Here is a 20729-nt window from a genome sequence, read left to right as displayed (position 1 = left end):
GTTATATAATGTTTATCAGCCGTTTTTTAATTCCAATAAACCAGATACAGTTTTGCTTATAACCTGTATGTCCACTATGTAATGACTTGCAGATGTTGTACGTGATATTTGTGACTCAATATAATAATGAGCCATTATTAGAATAAGGAGTCTGAACCATTTTTATCTTAATGATTTAAAGCTTAAAGTTGTATTAAAAATATTTAGGATTATCTTAATTTTTACCTTTATAGCACCCAATTTCTGTTATTGTCTTCTATCATTACTAAAATGGTTAAATCTATGGTCTATTAAAATTTAAGCGTTTAGAATTCTTTTGGAGAGATTTACTTATCTGAATGTTGGCCTCTGAACCACTAGGCAATACTATCTATAGTTTATAGCTTGAGATACAGAGTAAAATCTAGTAAAATCAGGCATTCATACTCCCTATAGGTTTTTACTATTAAATTTTAGTAATTATCTTATTTCAGGGCTTGCGTTTAATAGGAACTTTTCATTTACATCCTACTATGTATATTCTATAAAGAATTGTTTCCTGACTAACCTTTAACATATTTTAACAGTTTATGAAATTGCCTGTTTTTCTCTTAAAAATAGAGCAGGGGTTATCCCAGACTGAGCTTTACAGTGAATTATTTGGTCAGTGGGGGGTTGGAGCAGAGAATTGCTCAGAGTGCAAATTGCTAACCTGAGTGGGTTGAAATTAGCTTTGTGAATTGTCACGGAGGTTGTATAGAGTGATAGGTTTTATGTATGTTTTAAGAAAATAAAGCTTTGAGGTATTCTGAAACATTCATTAGTTGGGAATTGCTGAGTTGCAAAACTAAAAGCACTGAGAAGTGCTTCAACATTTTCCCCTTTTACTCAAGTTTTTTTTGAATTGTAGAGGTCACATATTTTCAAAAAAAGTGTGAGTTCTGAATGGGAGAACATTAGTATTTTAACAGGAAAGAAATATTAATGTCCTAAATTTATAATGGTCTTACCTGGAAGTACTTTTGGAGTTGGTCTCATTAGCTCTGCCTAATTCTCTTACAGATTCCCCATCTCCTATTGCTGCAAGAACACTGATATTAGTGGCTAAGTCTGTACAGAACTTAGCTAATCTTGTGGAATTTGGAGCCAAGGTAAAAACATTCTTTATTCTTTAAAATATTCATGAATGAAATTTGACATAAAATCATAAAATATAGCTTAAATGTACAATAATATGTACAATAATGGATAGTTCATAGAGAATTTATATTTTTGTTGATACGTTATTTTAAAAAATGTTTTGTTTAGATTTTACATTGTATATAATGGAATTTTCAAGACCACTATTCTAGCCATTATAGAAAACTATATCTTCAATTTTCAGTATAGAATACTATCTTCAGTCAGTCAGCATATGTTAAATGCTTGCCAGCCCATCTTTAAAAATTTATTTCACAATAAACATTCACTATAAACTTTAAAACTTGGATGAACTTTTAAAAAACTCATGTGAGATCCCATGACTGAATACTGTTAATATTAATATCATGATAAGAATCATACTATATCACCTGCTGTCATCATAATGTAACAAACTTGCTGTACCTGGAAATATTTAACTTTTATAGTGCTTAATGATTATTTAGTATGCCACCATGTAGGTAGATGTTAAATAGTTCTCTAATAGCTATTTAGATGGCTTCCAATTTGGCACTATCATAAATATTGCTGTAACAAGTGTCTATATGTCTTCCCTTCCAAACTCATCTAGTTATTATCTTAAACTAACTTGGGAATAAAATTGTAAGACTTTTTGCTCCCCACAGCCATAATGATACTTCGGTGTTTCATTACTCATACAGAAATTGAATGGTTTTTCATGTTTATTTCTTGGAATTAATGAGGTCTTTATCTCATCTCCTTATTGAACTTACTGATTTTAAAAGTGCTTGTGTTAATACTAACCTCCTATAATACAACATAGCATATAAGATTTTAGTTTGAAGAGCAGTTTGTATGTCTGGCTTAGTTCTTGGATTTATCTGTGTCATACATATTTTCCTATTATAGTCCTTAGCACACTGTATTTTAATTCCCTACGTTTTCGGCTAGATTCTACCCTCAGGGTTGAACCCATGTTTGTCTTGGTGCTTGACAAATAATATTTTCTTAGTAGTTATTTTTGAATGAATTACATATGAGCAGTTTGTATCTGCTAGGTTATGTGTTCTGATTTGTTCTCATTCCAGAATTTATTTTTTCATTTAAAAATTCCAGTTCACTAGTATAGCTGTTTGCTTATATCAGAATGAAAATATTGTCACTGTGAACATGTATTGCTACTGATACAGATACATAAGAATTCTTACTACATGTATGTTTTGTTATATAGATCAGACAGTGTTTGTTTTTGATGCATATAAAGTGAGCTTTTTGTTTATATTTTTAGGAACCCTATATGGAAGGTGTCAATCCTTTCATCAAAAGTAACAAACATCGTATGATCATGTTTTTAGATGAACTTGGGGTATGTATATAACTTTTTAAGTACTTTGAGACCTATAGTTAATATAGCTGAAAGTAAACTCATTTTAGCAACAAACTTTTTTTTTTAAATAATTTTATTGATTTTTTTTTACAGAGAGGAAGGGAAAGGGATAGAAAGCTAGAAACATCGACGAGAGAGAGACATCGACCAGCTGCCTCCTGCACACCCCCCACTGGGGATGTGCCCGCAACCAAGGTACATGCCCTTGACCGGAATCGAACCTGGGACCCCCCCGAGTCCGCAGGCCGACGCTCTATCCACTGAGCCAAACCAGTCAGGGCAGCAACAAACTTTTAAAGAGATTTTCTATCCAGAACTTAAAAAACTGCATACTTTCGTTTACCTTCTTAAACAAAATATTTTGACTATAGTTTTAACCATTTATTCTTAGACTAAATGATTTATACCAAGCATACATTATTGGAGCTTTTGGATTTGTGTCATTTTCTAGTTTTCTTTCATTATTCTATTAGCTGTTTCACCTTACTATTGTGACATTCTTTTGCTTCTTTCAAGTAAATGGACTGGAGAATGAATATTCTTATGGCTTTCTAGGAATAACATACATGGATTTGGAGTTATACTTCAGTTACTACGACTACCTATACCTTAGTTGGGCCTTTATAAGTAAAATAGTGATTATGAAATTAAGAATGGGAGTTTCAAAGAAAATAATTTCTAAGACCCTGGATTTCTTATTCTTAATACAATTTAATTAGTTATAAATTTTCAGATATTGATTCAATTTAAAATCAAATAAATGTATTTGCTGTTCAGTTCATATATATAGAAACCAAAAAGGGAACATATATATGTGAATTTAGACATGGTATTAGGGAATGCTACAGTAGGAAAGTGAGATGCTCATGTTCTGCCTTAATGCATTCAAATTCAGTTAATAACAGAAAAACAACAACTATACCACTATGCAGTCAAACCTATCAGGACTGCTTGTGGGCCCCTAGTTTGCAATTTCAGGTATAAAAAAATACTGTAGAAATATGGATCTATGCTGTAAATAATTTCTTATGAAACAAAGTGGGGCAAATAATTGTGTTCATCATGTTTCCATATGTGACCTCCTGGGAAGTTTTGAAGATAGAAATTCTTCTAGTTTCTAAGAAATCTAGTTGGTCAGTGGTGGAAAACTGTTTATCCAATATTTAAGGCTAGCTCATTTTATCTTAAGCCACATTTCTAGGTTTTCAGATTCACGGTTGGAACTCCATTTTCCATAATCATAATTATCTACAGTTCAGCTTTCTCTACCACTTTCCTAGTAATGCCACATGTGTAGTCTAGCCTTTCAAATTGCTTAGAATCCCAGTGTTCTAATACTCTTCCACTCCTTTCCTTCCTGTATAAATCAAATTTTCAAGACTCACCTCAAATCTCTCCTTCAGGAAGGCTTTGCTGAGCCCTAAAAAACTGAAATTTCTTTTGCTTCCTAAGTATATTCTGCATGTCTGTGATATAAAATTCTATATTGCTATGATCAGTTTAGTTTTGTCATATCAACTAGACTGTAAGCTCTCTCAGGGCAAATACTAGTGTCTTTCATTACTGAGTCATTTAATAAATAAGAATGAATTATATTCTAATTATTTCTTTATACTAAACAGTGTTTTTGCAGTATTTAGGAATTGTATAGCAAATATTGTCACCATTCTGGAGCCCATGTCATATTTTATTCTGAGGCTGAGGCTCAAAATATCAGTATTTACTGTTAATAAAGTAGTACTATCAATGTCCTATAGTGACTGTTACTTTACGAACCTTATCTGAAGTACCATAATTACCACTGATCATATTCACACATTAGCAAGTGTTTTGGGAATAATCCACAGATAATTAACTATAGGCTTGACACATTCTTCTCACATATGTTGATAAATTTAGACAAACTATGATATCTTAATAATGAGATTCAGTCTGAAAGGAATTTTAAGTTTGGGTTGCACTTAATCCATATTAGCAACCAATACAGACAGTACTTAGATTTTTTGGCATGTATTCCACATTTAAAAACAAAACAAAACAAACCTCTATAAAGTTCATGAAACCCATTTATTTAGAATAGCAATAATAATGCACAGTGTCTGTTTAGCGGAATTAGCACTGAATATTTCATTCCAGTAAGTCCTTAGGATTTTAACAGAAATTTAAAAGGATATTATGTGCTAATTCTATTATAACCAATTAGGATCTTTTCAGAAGAAATTTTAAGATTTATATTTCTAAATGCAGTTTTATGATTTCCTTAAAGAATGTACCTGAACTTCCGGACACTACAGAGCATTCTAGGACTGACCTCTCCCGTGATTTAGCAGCATTGCATGAGATTTGTGTGGCCCATTCAGATGAACTGAGAACGCTCAGTAATGAGCGTGGTGCACAGCAGGTAGGTTTTTGCCAGTCTTCATTAACAATGTTTCATTAACAGTTACGTTCTCTGAGAGGTAATAAGTAGCTGAGTTATGGTCAACACTTTTATCAGTTATATTTACATTTTAAAGAATGAACCATAATCCCAGTAAGGCTCTCAGCAGACAGCAATAATAGGCTCAGAGTATGTATTTTTGATATTGCAAAATGTCAAATCTTGCTGTTTTATATAAACTGTTAACTCTACAGAAAAAATGATACACTTCAGTGGCATGTGTGAAAATGGGAAATGAGCTAATAAGTCAGCAGTGATGTGGCTTTGTCTCTCACACACCGTACATGTGCAAGTGATTCACAAACAGTATTCAGGAAGTTTGATAAAAATATTTCAAGCTCCAGATCCAGAAATTCTAGATGTGACATTGGAAACTGCGATTTCTAATAAGCTCTTCCAGATTAGGTCACTACATTGGCCAACCATTTGTCAAGGACCTTATAGGACAAAGGACTGAGTTTTCTTCAATCTGAGATTCTAAAATAAAAGTTTAAGATAATAATCTGGCTCATTAAGGTTGTAATCACTTTAGAAATTTGGGTAGAGTATGTACCATGGCATGCATAATTTTCTCCTTGCTATACTCGGGCTAGGTTTATTATTACTTAAATCTTTATTGGAGGATTTGGCCCAATTAAAACTTTGTAAGACAGGTAAAGGTGATATTTGTTTTAATTTTAAGCCAAATGTAATCATGATTCTTTAAAGTTATCACTATGTTACAAGCTCATTGCCCTTATGTGATCTTATTGGGCTTAAGATGTATCATTCATAAATCTGTGTTCTGGACTAAGATGTGAGAATGCCAAACACATGAATGAATTTAGTGTACAAAAGTCTAACTTAAAAAATATTATGACTAAATCTACTCCAAAATTTTCACAAGTTTATGATTTTAATAGATTATGGCTTTTTTTCAAATCTAGGTTTCCATACCTGAAATTTCTGACCAAGCTTTCATTCATTTACTAATTATTTTCATACCATTTTTCTTTGTCTAGCATGTACTGAAAAAGCTTCTGGCTATAACAGAACTGCTTCAACAAAAACAAAACCAGTATACAAAAACCAATGATGTCAGGTAGCAGCCTTCACCCAAGTGTCTGCATGGATTCAGCATGCCAACATGGTAATTCACATCAGTATGTCTCCTTTGCTCTTGCCAAAAAATAGCACACCTTTCCACATTCCAGTGATGTGTGAGCTATGCAAACAAAACCTTAGATTCTGCTGGTGGATAATTGTACCAGCAGCTTTGTAAGCTATCTGTGCAGGATATTTGCACTTTTTCCACATTATGGAATCAATCTTTACCAACCTCTGAGCCTTGGTGTACAGATCACCTTTCATACAACATATGACTGTACTTTGAGAATATATTTTCAATACATCCAATTGCCAAAGTTTTGCTGTCTCTTGGGAAAAGAACTATGAAATCAACTGACAAGAAAAAGCATTCTCTGTCAACAAGTGAGTACAACTGGATTGCATACTGTTCTTACTGTAACTTCTTCCTGATTAGGAATATGACCGTTTGACTGTTATTTGTTACAGTTTCCAGAATTTGCCATTATAATAGGAACAACCTTTGCTGTATACTTTTTTTAAAATACTGTGCTACTTCTCTTGCTAGAACTGTTGAAAGAAAATATAGATGGAACTATTGCTCATCAGCTTTATTTTTTAAACATACCACTTATTTGTTCAAACTGTATTTAGATCTCATAATGCTTTTGTTAAATGTTTACAACAGTAAATAGTTTAAATTCAATAAATATTGGTCATTGTACTGATCGATGCATGTTACCCAAACATTTTAGACTACCAATTTCTTTTGTGTTAAAAAAACACCTAGAATGCTTTTTGTTGAAAGTATTCATTAATTCCAAATTGATTATGCAAACAACCTCATGAGTCACTTAACAGCTATCCATCTTTGAACTTCTGACTACTTGTTGTATCTGCTGGGTATTTAGTTTGTATAGTTTTATTTGCTTCTGTATGTGTATCTTTGTGAAGTATTCACAAGGGTTAAGTTAAAATAAAACCAAGGGATATTAACTAATTGATTACTTCTGTCTAAATAGAGGTAAGCATTTAATTTAATTTTCTTCCTTGTTTAGAAACAGTTCAAATTTAGTATTAAAGCCAGGCCCAAAGAGAAGATAAACCTTCAGGTCTTTTTTTTTTTTTTTTTGCTAATGGTCTCTTTAGAAGGATCATATTAATTCATTCACTCCTATAACTGTATAGGGGATAGGTATTAAGCAGCATATCAAAAGTGGATGAGACAGGAACCAAGGGAGATTATTAGGAAACTTATTTCCCACACTAAAGAAATTTTCTAAAGGCCTATATTCCAAGAGCAACATTTTATTATATCCCCCTGATTAAAATGTAGGAAAAAACAAAGTGTTAAATATGAGGGGTTAAAAGATTTCTGTGGAGGCAGCTAGCCCTGGTATAGCTATAATCACAGTTGAATAATGACAGAAAACTCAGCTTACCCTGTACTATACCTTTTATTAATGTCAATTCAGTTCCACTTTTTCTCTGTATCATATTCCTTTCCTTTCCCTCCCTCCTGCTTTTCAGGGGGATCACCACGGTAGTATCCAACTTGGTCTCCTTCCAAAAACCTAGTGCTAGGCGGTTTGGTTCCCTCCCAGTCTCTTAAGCTACAATAGGAAACTTGTTATTTACCTTTGCAGGCCTTGCAGTAACTAGCTGGTCAATGATGAAATAAAACCTCTAAAACTGGGTAGGAAAATCTGAAATAAATGTGGACCTTGCTTTGATGCCAGTTTAGTGACCTAAAAGAGAAACAAGGTATTGGTGAACACTTGCAATTCTGGCTAGAGCCTAGCAGCCCTGGTACTTAACCTGGCCTGCAGGACTGTCAATTTAGGCTCCTCCACTTTTGTCACACTTCATAAATTTTATTCCTCTCATTCTAAAAATAAACCAAAAAAGCTCATCCCTAAAATGAAAGGAATTATTAAAGAGAATACATGTACAGTAAATATTGTGTTCAAATACTAAGATGTAATTAAAATGGTACCTACACTCCTATAGAAAGCGCAGCCATGGATGCATTGACAATGAGGAAAGGTATGTATCCATAAAACAGATTCAGGGCAGTTGAGTTTCTCAGAATTCCTTCAACCCAGTTTTCCAGAAGAAATCTGGACAAATAACCATAATTTGGTTCCAACTTAGAAACTGAATAGTAAGATTAATAATTAAACAAATGCTATTAATAGCCAACATTTATTGAACACTTAGTATACAGATGCATTATTTTCCTTTGGGGAAAAAATAGGCACAGAACTTTAGTAATTTACCCAAAGTGGAGGTAGCCATGATTCACACCAAAGTAATCTGGTGCTACAGTCTGTGCATTTATATCTACTTCTTTCTATTTAAAATAAATTTCTAGAATAATATACTTAATCTGAAAATTTTCTACTAACTGTAACACATTTATATGGTAATCTAACAGGTTAATTATAAAAATGAACATACAATTTCCTGCTACCCAACCTTTAGGTTTTTAATCTAGACAACTACTAAAGACTGCTTGTTTGATTTCTTTTTAAGAAAACCATTTGGAGATGTTTTCAGTTAACTAACTGAGGAAAAAAAAATACCGGGTTCACTAGCTTTCATACATTCTGTAGTTAAGTGGTAACATACAAATAGCTAAGTACATCAGATGGCATTTGAGAAACCACATATAATGGTGCCTTTTTTCACAAGGGATGTTTGCTTATTTGCCTATGTTGTTTTAAACAAAATGCAATAAGTTACAGCTTTGGCTACTATAGGAAGACTAATTTGATTATTAGTCATGGGGGTGGAGGGTCAGATTATCCAAACCAGGTGCTATTGTGGGTCCTTTGAACATATCTTATTTTACATCAAGCTACCATGAAAGGAAAAACTTTCAAATAAATAAAGTTTACTGTACTTTGATGCTTTCACATTATTTCATTTTTTAAAGAAATTTAAATGCCAGATATGCTTCATCCTTCTGTTGATTTGTTAGCATTGACAAATCAATTTCAAATGGTTAGAGAGAATCTACCAGGTCATCATCAGTCCATTCTTCCTAAGAAGGAAAGAAGATGAAATAAGGATAACATTATATTGAAGCATAACCAATATTGTTTACCTCCTTGCCTCCCTTTATGAAAATGTTCTTTTAATATGCTGATTACAGAAGGTAGATAAATCAAGAATATTTATAGTTAGTTGTTTATAGGCATGGTCCCACAGACTACTCTGATTACAGGACATTAAGGACAAGAGAAGAATCCTTGGAGACTAAAAATGTATAGCATGTATGTCTATCCCTTTAATGACCATAGGAAGGATTCTTCAGCAAGTAACTATTATACTGCTTCAGAACACACTAAGAAGTGAGAAGAATCTCTAATAATGGACCATGTACATGGAGGAGGATGCAAAAAAGTATGAATGCTTTCAATATATTTTTTTTTTCACACACACATACATATATAATGCTTTTTCTCTGGAAGAATAAAATCTTAATAGTATGGTCATACCAGAATGCACAATTAAGAATAATAGATACCTTTGGAGAACATACCTCCTCATGTTTGGATTTTTTTGAGACATAATCATCATCTTCATAGCCTTTCCTCTTCTTCCTGTAATTAGGCAACCATCAAGAAGCAATGTAATAAACGGCAACATAGTCTTAATTTATTTTATAGTTATATGAAACACATTTTCTGAAAACAAAGCCTGGATACATGGAAAGAGATGAAGAATTATAAAGACAACATCTTTCAAATTAATCCTTAAATTCAATGTAATTCTAATTAAAACCCTAATAAAATTTTTCATGGAACTCATCAAGTCTAAATCTGAAAAAGAAGTGTGGGGACTGTATCACAGTTCTCATCAAAACATCATACATAAAAGCTATGATAACTAAAAGTGTGGTATTAGCAAATACTAAAACAGATTAAAATGGTTAGATAGGTAAAACAACTATAGGAATTTAATCTGTAATAAGGCAAATTATGAAATATTTAAAAATGGCTGTTACAACAGGTTATTTGAAAATATGAGATTTCTACCTCAGATCATTCACAATTCTAAATGTTTTTAACAGTTGAAAAGGCAAACTAGGTTAAGGTATTTAGATATAAAAGCATAACGCAAATGATAAATTTCCTTACATGTCACAAAGTAAAAGAAACAACAGAAGAAAAATAGGCGTATAATAGATAAGTATATAAAATATAGATCTACAAATCAAGAAAGTAACACCAGAAAATTGAGCAAGGGTTTTAAATAAGCAATATAGAAATACAAATGACTGTTAAACATACAAATGTTAATGCCTCAGAGTAATAGGGGAAATGCAAATTAAAATACTAATTTTTTTTCATCCAGACAAGGAAGAGTTAAAGATACTATTAAATGTTGTATTATATGTGTGAAAACATCGATAAAAAGAGAAAAACTTTATTTCATACACTAATACAGGAGAAAAGGCTGGCAAAGGTAAACACTGTAAGTTACCTCTGAGGACGAAACGGGGGTTTCGCTTTTGGTCAAAGAGAATTTTGGTTTACCTGTACTGATTGACTGACTTTCACAATGATGATATAGCTATTACTTGTGTAATAAAAAAGATAAAAGAATTTCAAAGACGAAAACAAATATTTTATCCTAAAGTAGTGCTTACCAGTGTGCAATAAATACAGAAACTGAGCGTGTGTACAGAAATTTGATAAATTATGACTATCGAATCTAATAAAATTTAAGCTTGTATTGTATGTTTTTTACTCATTTTTTAGTAATTTGTTATATTTTATAAACATATAGGTCTGTAATGAATTAAAAACAACAACAGTCCTTTAGTTTGAGAAGCACCCTTCAAGTCCACATAGAAATGTAGAATCTGCTTAGCACAGTACAAAGTGGGTGGTAAATCTGAGTGAGATGTAAACTCTGGCAATTAGGAATTTTAGGTTATGGTCCATTCAATTAACTAGCTAGAAGGGTAAGATTAATAAATTCTATTGTTTAATCCAGAGGTTTAACAGGAAAAATTTTTTGTTGAAGGGACAGATAGTAGATATATTACGCCTTGTAGGCTATAACCATCAATTTCTGCCTCAAATACCCAACTCTTCTTCTATAGTGTGAAAGCAGCCATAGACAGTATGAAAACTAAGTGTGTAGTTACGTTCCAATAAAACTATTTCTAAAAACAGGTAGTGGGGCTGGATTTGGCCCATGGGCTATATAACATAGTTTGCCGAGCCATAGTTTAAGCCCATTTCAAATCTCTTATAAAAAGAAAATTACCAGTGCTGCAATTTAGTAATCCCCCCTATCTGTGGGGAGTGGGGGAAATTGTTCCAAGACCCCCAGTGGATGCCTGAAATTGCAGACAGTACCAAACTATAGATATTGTTTTTTCCTATAGATACAAACCTATGATAAAGTTTAATTCTAAATTAGGCACAGTAAGAGATTAACAATCTATAATAATAAAAGCATAATATGCTAATTAGACCAGACAGCCAAACCTTCCAGTCAAAGCCGGGGCTGCAAACCGCCATGGCTGCGAGGGCTGAACCCCTTGCATGAATTTTGTGCATCGGGCCTCTAGTAACTAATAAAATGTAATAACATACTGTAATAAGTTATGCAGTCTCTCAAATTACCTTATTGTACTGTACATACAGTGTGGATATGCTGGACAAAAAGATGATTCACGTCCCAGGTGGGACAGAGTGAGACATTGCATGATTTCATCATACTACTCAGAATTGTACACAATTTTAAAATTTATGAATTATATCTAGAATTTTTCATTTCTGTGGACTATTTTCACTCGTTAACGTCAACATTCTTTTCTTCTCTGTAATCATTCCTGTTAGTTAACAATGAAACCCAGGAGTGAAATCAACCAATTTTAAGTTCTATGCTAAGCCACAGTTTAGTTTTTCTATTCCTGTAACCTGACCAGATTCTCAACTGTTTAAACTCCTAAAAGACTACATTTATGTAGATCCTTCAATTTGCAAAGCATAAAGATCCTGAATATGGTGATTTCCACATACAGCCTACAAGTCACTGAGAGACATTATGGGTATTCTTTATGGCTGCAAAAGAAGGTCTAACAGCACATTTTACTATAGGTTCCGTCTTTAATATAGTTTACCTCTGAAAGAAAATATGCCATTTCCCTACCTAGAGTAGTTAAAATAAGTTTGGAACAGTATACTTGGTCCTCAGACAAGATCTTAAACCTGCAAAAAATCCAAAAATTAAAAGGGCAAGAAGTTCAGGAGTCCCATTATCTATTTTTGAATAACAGTCTCCCAACTACTTACGTAATTACGTTAAGTGCAAGCTCAGCAGAATGACATCTCTCCAACTTCTGCTTCAGAACAGCAACTTCTTCAGGTCTCGGTGGTTCATATTTCTTTACCAAGTTTCTCATGCCTATGCGGAGAAAAAAATTAGCCTATATAATAAAAGCCTAATATGCAAATTGTTCAACTGGGAGTTCGACTGCTCGCTATGACGTGTGCTGACTACCAGGGGGCAGCACGGAACGTGGCGGGTGCCAGCAGCGGGTGGCAGTGAAGGTACTACTGGCTCTGCTGACAGCGGGACTGCGGTGGGATGGTGTAGTAGGTGAGCTGGCGGCGCTAGGCCAAGGTGGGTGGGAGCAGGGTCTCAATCGCCCCGCAGACGGTGACCGGCAGGGGGCCCAGCCCCAACTGATCGCCCCACAGGTGGGATGGTGGAGCAGGTGGGGGGGGGGTTGACAGGCGGGGCTGCGAGCCTGGGAGCACAAGCTGGGGCCCGATCCCTGCAGGCCACCCCGATGGGCCCCACCCAGGCACGAATTCGTGCACTGGGCCTCTAGTACTAGATAATAAGCCTTGTTCTCATAAGGTAGTAGAATATTTTTTTCGCATTGTTGTGGAACAACATAAAACACTTGAAATGATGTGATTCTCCTTTTCAGGATTTGTACTCTGCATTATAATATAATGAACATCATACTTCTAGCTCAAATAATTATAGCTGCCTGCACTTATGCTATATTACATATAGCATAAAGATAAGCATGCCCTACAATATAGTATTTTTTTCAAATCCTATTGTGCTCTGTTTTAAAGCTTTTTATAGTAATTCCTTCATGATTTAGTCAACATGCTTTCCCTGACACCAACCATATTCATAACATTCTATCCTGGGTCAAGAGTGTACTTATTAACAAAGGAAACCATCTATAATAATAACAAAAGAATAATATGCTAATTGGACCAGACGTCCTTCCAGAGGAAGCCCAGTTCCTGGGTGCCTGCCGACAGCCAGAGGGAAGCCCGGGTCCCAGATGCCAGAGGGAAGCCGGGGCCAGCAGCTGGGGGAAGGCCTACTCTTGCATGAATTTTGTGCATTGAGCCTCCAGTTATCCTATATAATAAAAGCCTAATATGCAAATCGGCAGAATGGCTGGTCACTATGGTGTGCACTGACCACTAGGGGACAGACGCTCAATGCAGGAGCTGCCCCCTGATGGTCAGTGTGCTCCCACAGGGGGAGCTCTGCTCAGCCAGAAGCCGGGCTCATGGCTGGTCAGTGCAGTGGCAGAAGCCTCTTCCGCCTCTGCAGCAGTCAGGCGGTAAGGAGCAAGGGGTCCTGGACTGTGAGAGACCCAGACTGCAAGAGGGATGTCTGACTGCTGGCTTAGGGGATTGGGCCTAAGCAGGCAGGAGGACATTCCCTAAGGGGTCCCGGTCTGCGAGAGGGTGCAGGCTGGGCTAAGTGACCGCCCCCTTCCCCCCCAGTGCACGAATCTCGTGCACCAGGCCTCTAGTTACATAATATGTAATAAAGGGAGGAAACATAGTAAAAATGTATAATTGATGATTCTCTGCTTTAATAAAATACAGAACCCATGTAATGAAACATCAAGAAAACAAAAAATGTCCTTTATAGGCTTAAAGCAAACTACTATGTCAGTGACTTTATAATTGCAGAAGCCTCCTCTACCTAAACTGTTTGTTATCCAACAACAATAAATCAAATAATATAAGTATCAAAATTTATAAAGGAAATGATGAGAGATCCAGGGCTTATTAGCCAGCCACATGCTCCAAATGGGTAACTATTCCACTAACTTATTTCATAATGCAAATAAAGCAGTGTTTTCAACTGAATTAATACTTGTGACTCAATGCCCCAGGATAGTATCTTGGTTCTGCAAAAAGATGGGTAAGATACCTTAATATTGTTAAAGTTCTGAGTATTTCATCAAGAGCTATTCCTTATTTCATGTTAAAAGAAGAGGAGTAAAATTTAGAAGACATCAGCAATAAAACTGTCAGCTATATAATGATCACAGTTTATTATTTTTTAGGCCCTTTCTAAGTACTAAATTCCATGTTCCAATTTACAGCTTTGGAAGTGAACCCTGTAGTAGTATAACTGAAAACCTATAATTTATCATTCATAAATCAATTAAAAGGGGGAAACTCTTAAGATCACTTCAAACAGATAGCAAGAAATGATGCTTCTATGTCCTGAAGCATATTAAACTTTAAAAACATAAAAATTATACCCATTTTCTATTATCATCTAAGATCCAGATCTTCAATGTCAAATTTTACTGGTTTATTCAGCATTTAATTAAACTACAAATTTAATTAACAAGGACATTGGCACAAAAAGTTCTGGGGGAAAATACAATTTACTTTTAATCCTAAAGAGTAGGCAAGTAGCCATGAGCATTCAGTGCCACAGACAAGAATGAAGAACAGACGGGGTAGCCAGATCAGTTAAGTGGAGGTTCTACTCAACCCCTAAAATGGCTTCTCAACATCAGCACTATGATCATTTGGGCTGGATAATTCTTTGTTGCAAGGGGCTATATTAGTTTCCTAAGGCTACTATTAAAAATTGCCATAAACTTAGTACGGCTTAAAATAACATAAACGTATCCTTTCTTAGTTCTGAAGCCCAAGAATCTGAAATCTATTTCACTAGGCCACAATCAAAATGTTGGCAAAGCCACCCGCTCTCAGGAGGCCCCAGGGCAGGGGTGGTGAACCTTTTTTATGCCGAGGGTCATTTGAATAATTATAACATCATTCGCCAGCCATACAAAATTACCAACTTCAAAATTAGCCTGCTCACACAATTTGCAATAGCTAAGATTTGGAAACAGCTTAAGTGCCCATCAGCAGATGAGTGGATTAAAAAAATGTGGTACATCTACACACTGGAATACTATGCTGCTGTAAAAAAGAAAGAACTCTTTCCATTTGCAACAGCATGGATGGACCTGGAGAGCATTATGCTAACCGAAATAAGCCAGTCGGAGAAAGATAAATATCACATGTTTCACTCATTTGTGGAATACAATGAACAGCATAAACTGATGAACCCAAAAATAGATCCAGAAACAAAGACGCATCAAACAGACCATCAAACCTCAGAGGGAAGGCAGGGGAGGGTGGGGAGGAGGGTAAGAGATCAACCAAAGGACTTGTATGCATGCATATAAGCATGACTACTGGACACAGAATTAAGGGGGGTGAGGTCATGTGCTGGCGAGTGGGAGCAGCCAGGGAGAGGTCAATGGGGAAAAAGGTAACATATGTAATATTTAAATAAAGAATTTTAAAAAAGAATTAGCCTGCTGTATTTGGTCAAACATTAATTAATTCATCCCTAATGCCTAGACAGGGATAGGCCTTCCAGCTAGACTATCCCCACTCCTACCCCAGGGGGAAATTGATTCCTTCCCTTTTCCAACTTCTGGTGGCTACCAGCATTCATTGGCTTGTGGCCATAATACTCCAATTTTCAAGGCCAGCATCATCAAATCTCCCTCTGCTGTCTTCACATTGCCTTCTGTGTGTCACACCTCCTTCTCTGCCTTTTTTAACAAGGACTCCTGTGATTGCATCTAGGCCTTACCTGGATAATCCAAGATAATCTCCCCATATCAAGATTAACTTTATAACATCTGCATATATGTTAAGATTTATAGTCTCCAGGGATTAGGACATGAATATCTTTGAGGGAGATCTTTTTCAGCTTTCCAAGGGGCTTTACTGTGAAGTATAAGATATTTAGCAGCATTCTTACTTCTACCTACTAGATGCTGATAGCAGCCACCATCACGCCCCAAGTTGTGACAGCCAAAAAGGTCTCCAGATACTGCAAAAATAGCAACCAGTTGAGAACCACAGTTTTTGTAATATTAACTAACAAAATGACTAGCAAATGACACATGCTAACTAACTAGTTAAAGCTGATGTATCTACAAAATAGAAGTTCCAAATTTAAATATCCCTAAATTTAGTTTCCTATAGATCTTTTTCAGTGCCTATCACATATTCGGTTACACTTTAAAAGAACCCTGTTTTAAAACAACCCTTTCTAAATCTGATTGTATTTTTACTTTCTTAAGTTCTATATGTATAAAAACTGCTTTTCGTGCATCTTCTATTTGATCCCCACCAATATATCCTTCATGCCTCCATGATACAATAATTCAATGACAGTAAACATAAACAATCTGTTATCTCAAGTTAAATATTAAGATATTTTACAAAGTAACTTTGTTACAGAATATTTTATAAAGTTTTCTTTTACTTACTTTTCATTACATCTAATAACTGTGACAAGCAAGTTCTGTTCTCTTTCAGCATCAGACTTTCTGATAAATAACTGGTAAAAGAGGAAAAAAGTTGTAATCTATTAGACACATACAGCATCTTGAAAAAACCTGACAAATTATTTTCCTCCATGTTCATTTCATCATCAAGGTCAATTAAAAACTTTTTTCTTATTGATTTTGGAGAGAGAGAGGGAGGGAGTTTGGAAGGAAGGGAGGAAGAAAGGGAAAGAGGGAGGGAAAGGGCACAAAACACTGATTTGTTGTTCCAGTTATTTATGCATTCATTGGTTGATTCCTGTGTGTGCCCTGACCTGGGATCAAAACAATAACCATGGGTATATGTATCAAGATGACGCTCTAACCAACTGAGCAACCCGGCCAAGGCTCATCATCAAGGCAATTTTAAAATTAATTTATTCACAATGTATTAAAAAACAGTAATTTGAACTCCACAAAGCTATAATGTATAGCTCTTATAGTCTTACTGATTTGCAATTTATATTACATTAAAAGGTGTTCAATTTCTGTAATATATAAGCTTAGAGGTATGAAAATAACAGTAGCAACAGTTATTACATTTAATGTTAAGTGTTTAATATATAAACTTTATGAGTCTGAACCTCATTTTACAGACGAGGACTCGAGTAACAGACAAGTCATGGCGATGTAAATTGCCCAATATAAAGCAAAGAAGTAAAAGAGGTGGAACCCGGCACAAGTGAGGGTTTTCTCTCCTTACTACCAAGTCCATGTTAATTACAGTTGTTCCTGGGACTTAGCTATTTCAACCAGTAAAAATATCATCCCATGCCTTAAAATTCGATTGCATCTTATTTACATTGAGTCCAAATCAAAGGTATTAATAGTTTTTCACGGATGAATATAAAGCTCAATTACCCATTTTTTTCCAGAACCAATGACAGTAGTATGAAAGTGTAATCTTTATATTTAAGTGTTTACTCTGAGGTTTTATGTACCTGAATTTGATCTATAATTGATAACAGCCCAAGTGAACAGATTCTTAAGGCATAAGTAACATTTCAAAGATAAACACAAAAACATTAATTCTTCTCTTGGGTAAAACAGTTACAAAAATAGAAAGACAATTCTTTAAGAAACTGTGTTGAGATATGTGTTTTAAACTATCCAGATTATTTAAATTATATTAGAGGTTTTATTTGTTTTTTAATTCAGGGGAAGAGAGAGAAGAGAAAGATAGAAACATCAATGATGTGAGAGAATCAGTGATTGGCTGCCTCCTCCATGTCCCCCCACTAGAGATCGAGCCACAACTGAGGCATGTGCCCTGACTAGGAACTGAACCTCAACCTCCTGGTTCACAGGTCAGCACTCAACCACTGAGCCATACCAGCCGGGCATTTTATATTAGAGTTTTGTTAATTAAGTTTAATATTAGATTTTCATCATTTATTGTGGGAGATAACTTTAGATATAGAAATCAGTAACTCCCTTTACAACTAATATATTACTGGTTATCAGTAATTAAAAACAATTTGTTTTCCTTTTCCCCTTTCTTGTAAAACTCCTTAAGTATAAAAATAATGCATTTGGTTCTAATGCATTTGCTGACCACATTCTTTAACTCTGAAATTATTTTAAGTTAGCAACTTTTAATTTCAATCTTGAATTAGAATTTTGATTTAAAAAATCCAAAGGCAAGCAAGAATATCTAAGCAGTCAAACTAGGAAATTAGAAATAAAGCTCTAAATCCAATGAAAAAGAAGAAAACCTAGAACTAACAACAGAACATCCTATGAGTAATAATCTAAAGCATCCAGAATGTAACAATAGCACAAGGGCTTTCTATCCCTTTTTGAAATCAGGAATAATGTAAAAGCAATTATCCTACTCTCATTCAGGGTGGCAGAGTAGGTTAGCATTGTGCCCGCCTCCTCCCATGACCATATAAAAACTACAATAAAATTACAGAACCATCACAGAAAGCCATCTTTAGAACAGGATAGAAAACAGAAGCCACACCAAGACTGGTAAAAGGGATAGAGAATGCAAAATGAGCTGTTCCATCACCCAGGGTGTGGCAATTAAGAATTAGAAGGGAGACTTCCATTCAAGATGGTGGAGAAGGTAAACATGGTACTTGCACCCTCCAAAAACCACATTAAAATTACAACTACAGAACAACCATCATTGAGAACCATGTGAAATCTAGCTGAACATAAGTCCTATAACTAAGGATATAAAGAAGCCACCTTGAGATTGGTAGGAGGGGCGGAGATGCAGAACAGAGTGGTCTGCCCCCATGTGTGGTGATTAAAAATCACAAGGCATATCTTGGCTGTAGAGGTCCCAGTAGGAATTAAGGAGTCCTAGCCTCACACTAGGCTCCCCAGCCCAGAGTCGTAGTCTTGGGAAGAGAAGATCCAATAACTTCTGGCTGTGAAAAGCAGTGGAGATTGTGGCTGAGTAAGAGGGAGGGCTGCTGGAGTCCCAGGCTATCCTCTTAAAGGGCTCATGTATGGACTTACTCCCTGAGATCCAGCACTGGGGCAGCAGTTGGAAAGGCACCACAGACATTCAAGAAGGAACTGAATTGTCTGGCTTTGGGGCAAGGGCTGGAGGGTTAGCTTTCTCCCACACAGAGTGCTGGCAGAGGCTATTGCTCCTTTGCTGAGCCCTCCTCCTGCAGATGCAGACAGGCACCACATATGAGTTTCCATCAACGTGTTTAACACTGTTTGTGCCCTGGAAATTTCCCGAGACCTGCCCCACCCTACTTGTTGGCCCACCCAATCGACTTCCAATGGCTTTTCCATATACACATCCTGTCTTGGCTTATGATCTGGATTTTCCTATATTCTCTCAAAAGTTCACAAACCCCAAACAAGCAACATCTGGCCTCAGCATGCTGCTTACCTCTTGCTAAGTGGGCACTAGCAGCCAGACTCAGTTCACAGCCTGGCCTCTCCTGGGCAACTCCAAGCCCAGCACAAGTAACAATCATCTACATATCTTTTTGAGGCTCATGCTGGGTGGCCTTGGGCAGAGCACAGATGGTAGCTGACCATGGCCTACACCTTCCAGGAGGCCCCAGAGACAGTGCAACATGGTAGCTAGCTTCAGACTATGTTGAAGTATCACCTGACTACTCCACAAATGACACACTCAAGGGGCGGATACTGCTGGCATCAGAGCTCTCTGCTGAAGCAAATTCTGCTCTATAGGGTCAGCCCCTGCATAGCAGCTCCAACACTGTAGTTGCTAATCGGCCTGGGAGTTGATCCCTCCCATTCACAAACCAATAGCAATCAAAGCTCAACTACAACAGGAGGGCGTACACAACTCGCATGGGGTCGCACTTGGAGCACCCAGCTCAGGGGACCAGAGAGGCTGCACCACTGGTCCCTACAGGACACCTACTACATAAGGCCACCACACCAGCAAATCTACCTAAATACATAGAAACAAAAACTGAGAGGCAGCCAAAATGGTTGACTAAGACACATGTCCCAAATAAAAGAATGGGAGAAATCTCCAGAAAAAAGAATTAAATGCAACAGAGCCAAGCAAACTACAAATTACAGAGATCCAAACAATGGTTATAAAAATGCTCAATGGATGCAGTGAAAATTTCAGCAGCATAAAAAAGGACACAGAAACCATAAAAAAGAACCAGTAAGAAATGAAGAACATAACAACTGAAATTAAGAATATACCAGAAGGAAATCAACAGCAGATTAGATGAAGCAGAGGACCAAATCAGTGATTGGGAAGGTAAGGTAGCAGAAAACATCCATTCAGAGCAGCAGAAAGAAAATTTTTTTTTAAAAAAAAGAGAAAATAGTTTAAGGGACCTCTGGGACAACACCAAGTATAATAACACCATCATTTTAGGGGTACCAGGAGGAGAAGAGAAAAAGCAAGGGACTGAGAACCTATTGGATAATGACTGAGAACTTCCCTAATCTGGTGAAGAAAAAAAGCTCCGAAGTCCAGGAAGTATAGAGATGAACACACCAAGACACATCTAATTAAAATCCCAAAGGTGCCCTAGCCAGTTTGGCTCAGTGGATAGAGCGTCAGCCTGCGG

At 35.9% G+C, this 20729-nt stretch overlaps 2 protein-coding genes across 11 annotated transcripts in view; one reads left to right on the top strand and one right to left on the bottom strand.

The window, feature by feature from the left end:
• The window catches only part of RASA1 (RAS p21 protein activator 1), a 108320-nt gene extending 101559 nt beyond the window's left edge, over positions 1 to 6761 (top strand). For 3 of the 4 annotated variants that reach the window (XM_059694147.1, XM_059694146.1, XM_059694145.1), the window contains 5 exons: positions 1042 to 1130; positions 2429 to 2506; positions 2621 to 2722; positions 4794 to 4928; positions 5969 to 6761. In XM_059694147.1, coding sequence (XP_059550130.1) covers positions 1042 to 1130; positions 2429 to 2506; positions 2621 to 2722; positions 4794 to 4928; positions 5969 to 6052 — 488 coding nt within the window. In that variant the 3' untranslated portion in view covers positions 6053 to 6761. The remainder of the gene's footprint in view (positions 1 to 1041; positions 1131 to 2428; positions 2507 to 2620; positions 2723 to 4793; positions 4929 to 5968) is intronic. The other variant, XM_059694148.1, reaches the window with a different exon arrangement.
• The window catches only part of CCNH (cyclin H), a 33670-nt gene continuing 19569 nt past the window's right edge, over positions 6629 to 20729 (bottom strand). For 3 of the 7 annotated variants that reach the window (XM_059694156.1, XM_059694150.1, XM_059694149.1), the window contains 4 exons: positions 16639 to 16709; positions 12350 to 12461; positions 9565 to 9640; positions 6629 to 7780 (listed from right to left, as the gene is read on the bottom strand). In XM_059694156.1, coding sequence (XP_059550139.1) covers positions 7691 to 7780; positions 9565 to 9640; positions 12350 to 12461; positions 16639 to 16709 — 349 coding nt within the window. In that variant the 3' untranslated portion in view covers positions 6629 to 7690. Of the gene's footprint in view, positions 7781 to 8223; positions 9079 to 9564; positions 9641 to 12349; positions 12462 to 16638; positions 16710 to 20729 lie in introns of those variants that run through there. The other 4 variants (XM_059694155.1, XM_059694154.1, XM_059694151.1 and 1 more) reach the window with 3 other exon arrangements.

This window comes from Myotis daubentonii, chromosome 4 (assembly GCF_963259705.1).
Source record: "Myotis daubentonii chromosome 4, mMyoDau2.1, whole genome shotgun sequence".
Classification (NCBI taxonomy): domain Eukaryota; kingdom Metazoa; phylum Chordata; class Mammalia; order Chiroptera; family Vespertilionidae; genus Myotis; species Myotis daubentonii.
This window is presented reverse-complemented; position numbering and strand designations above follow the sequence as displayed.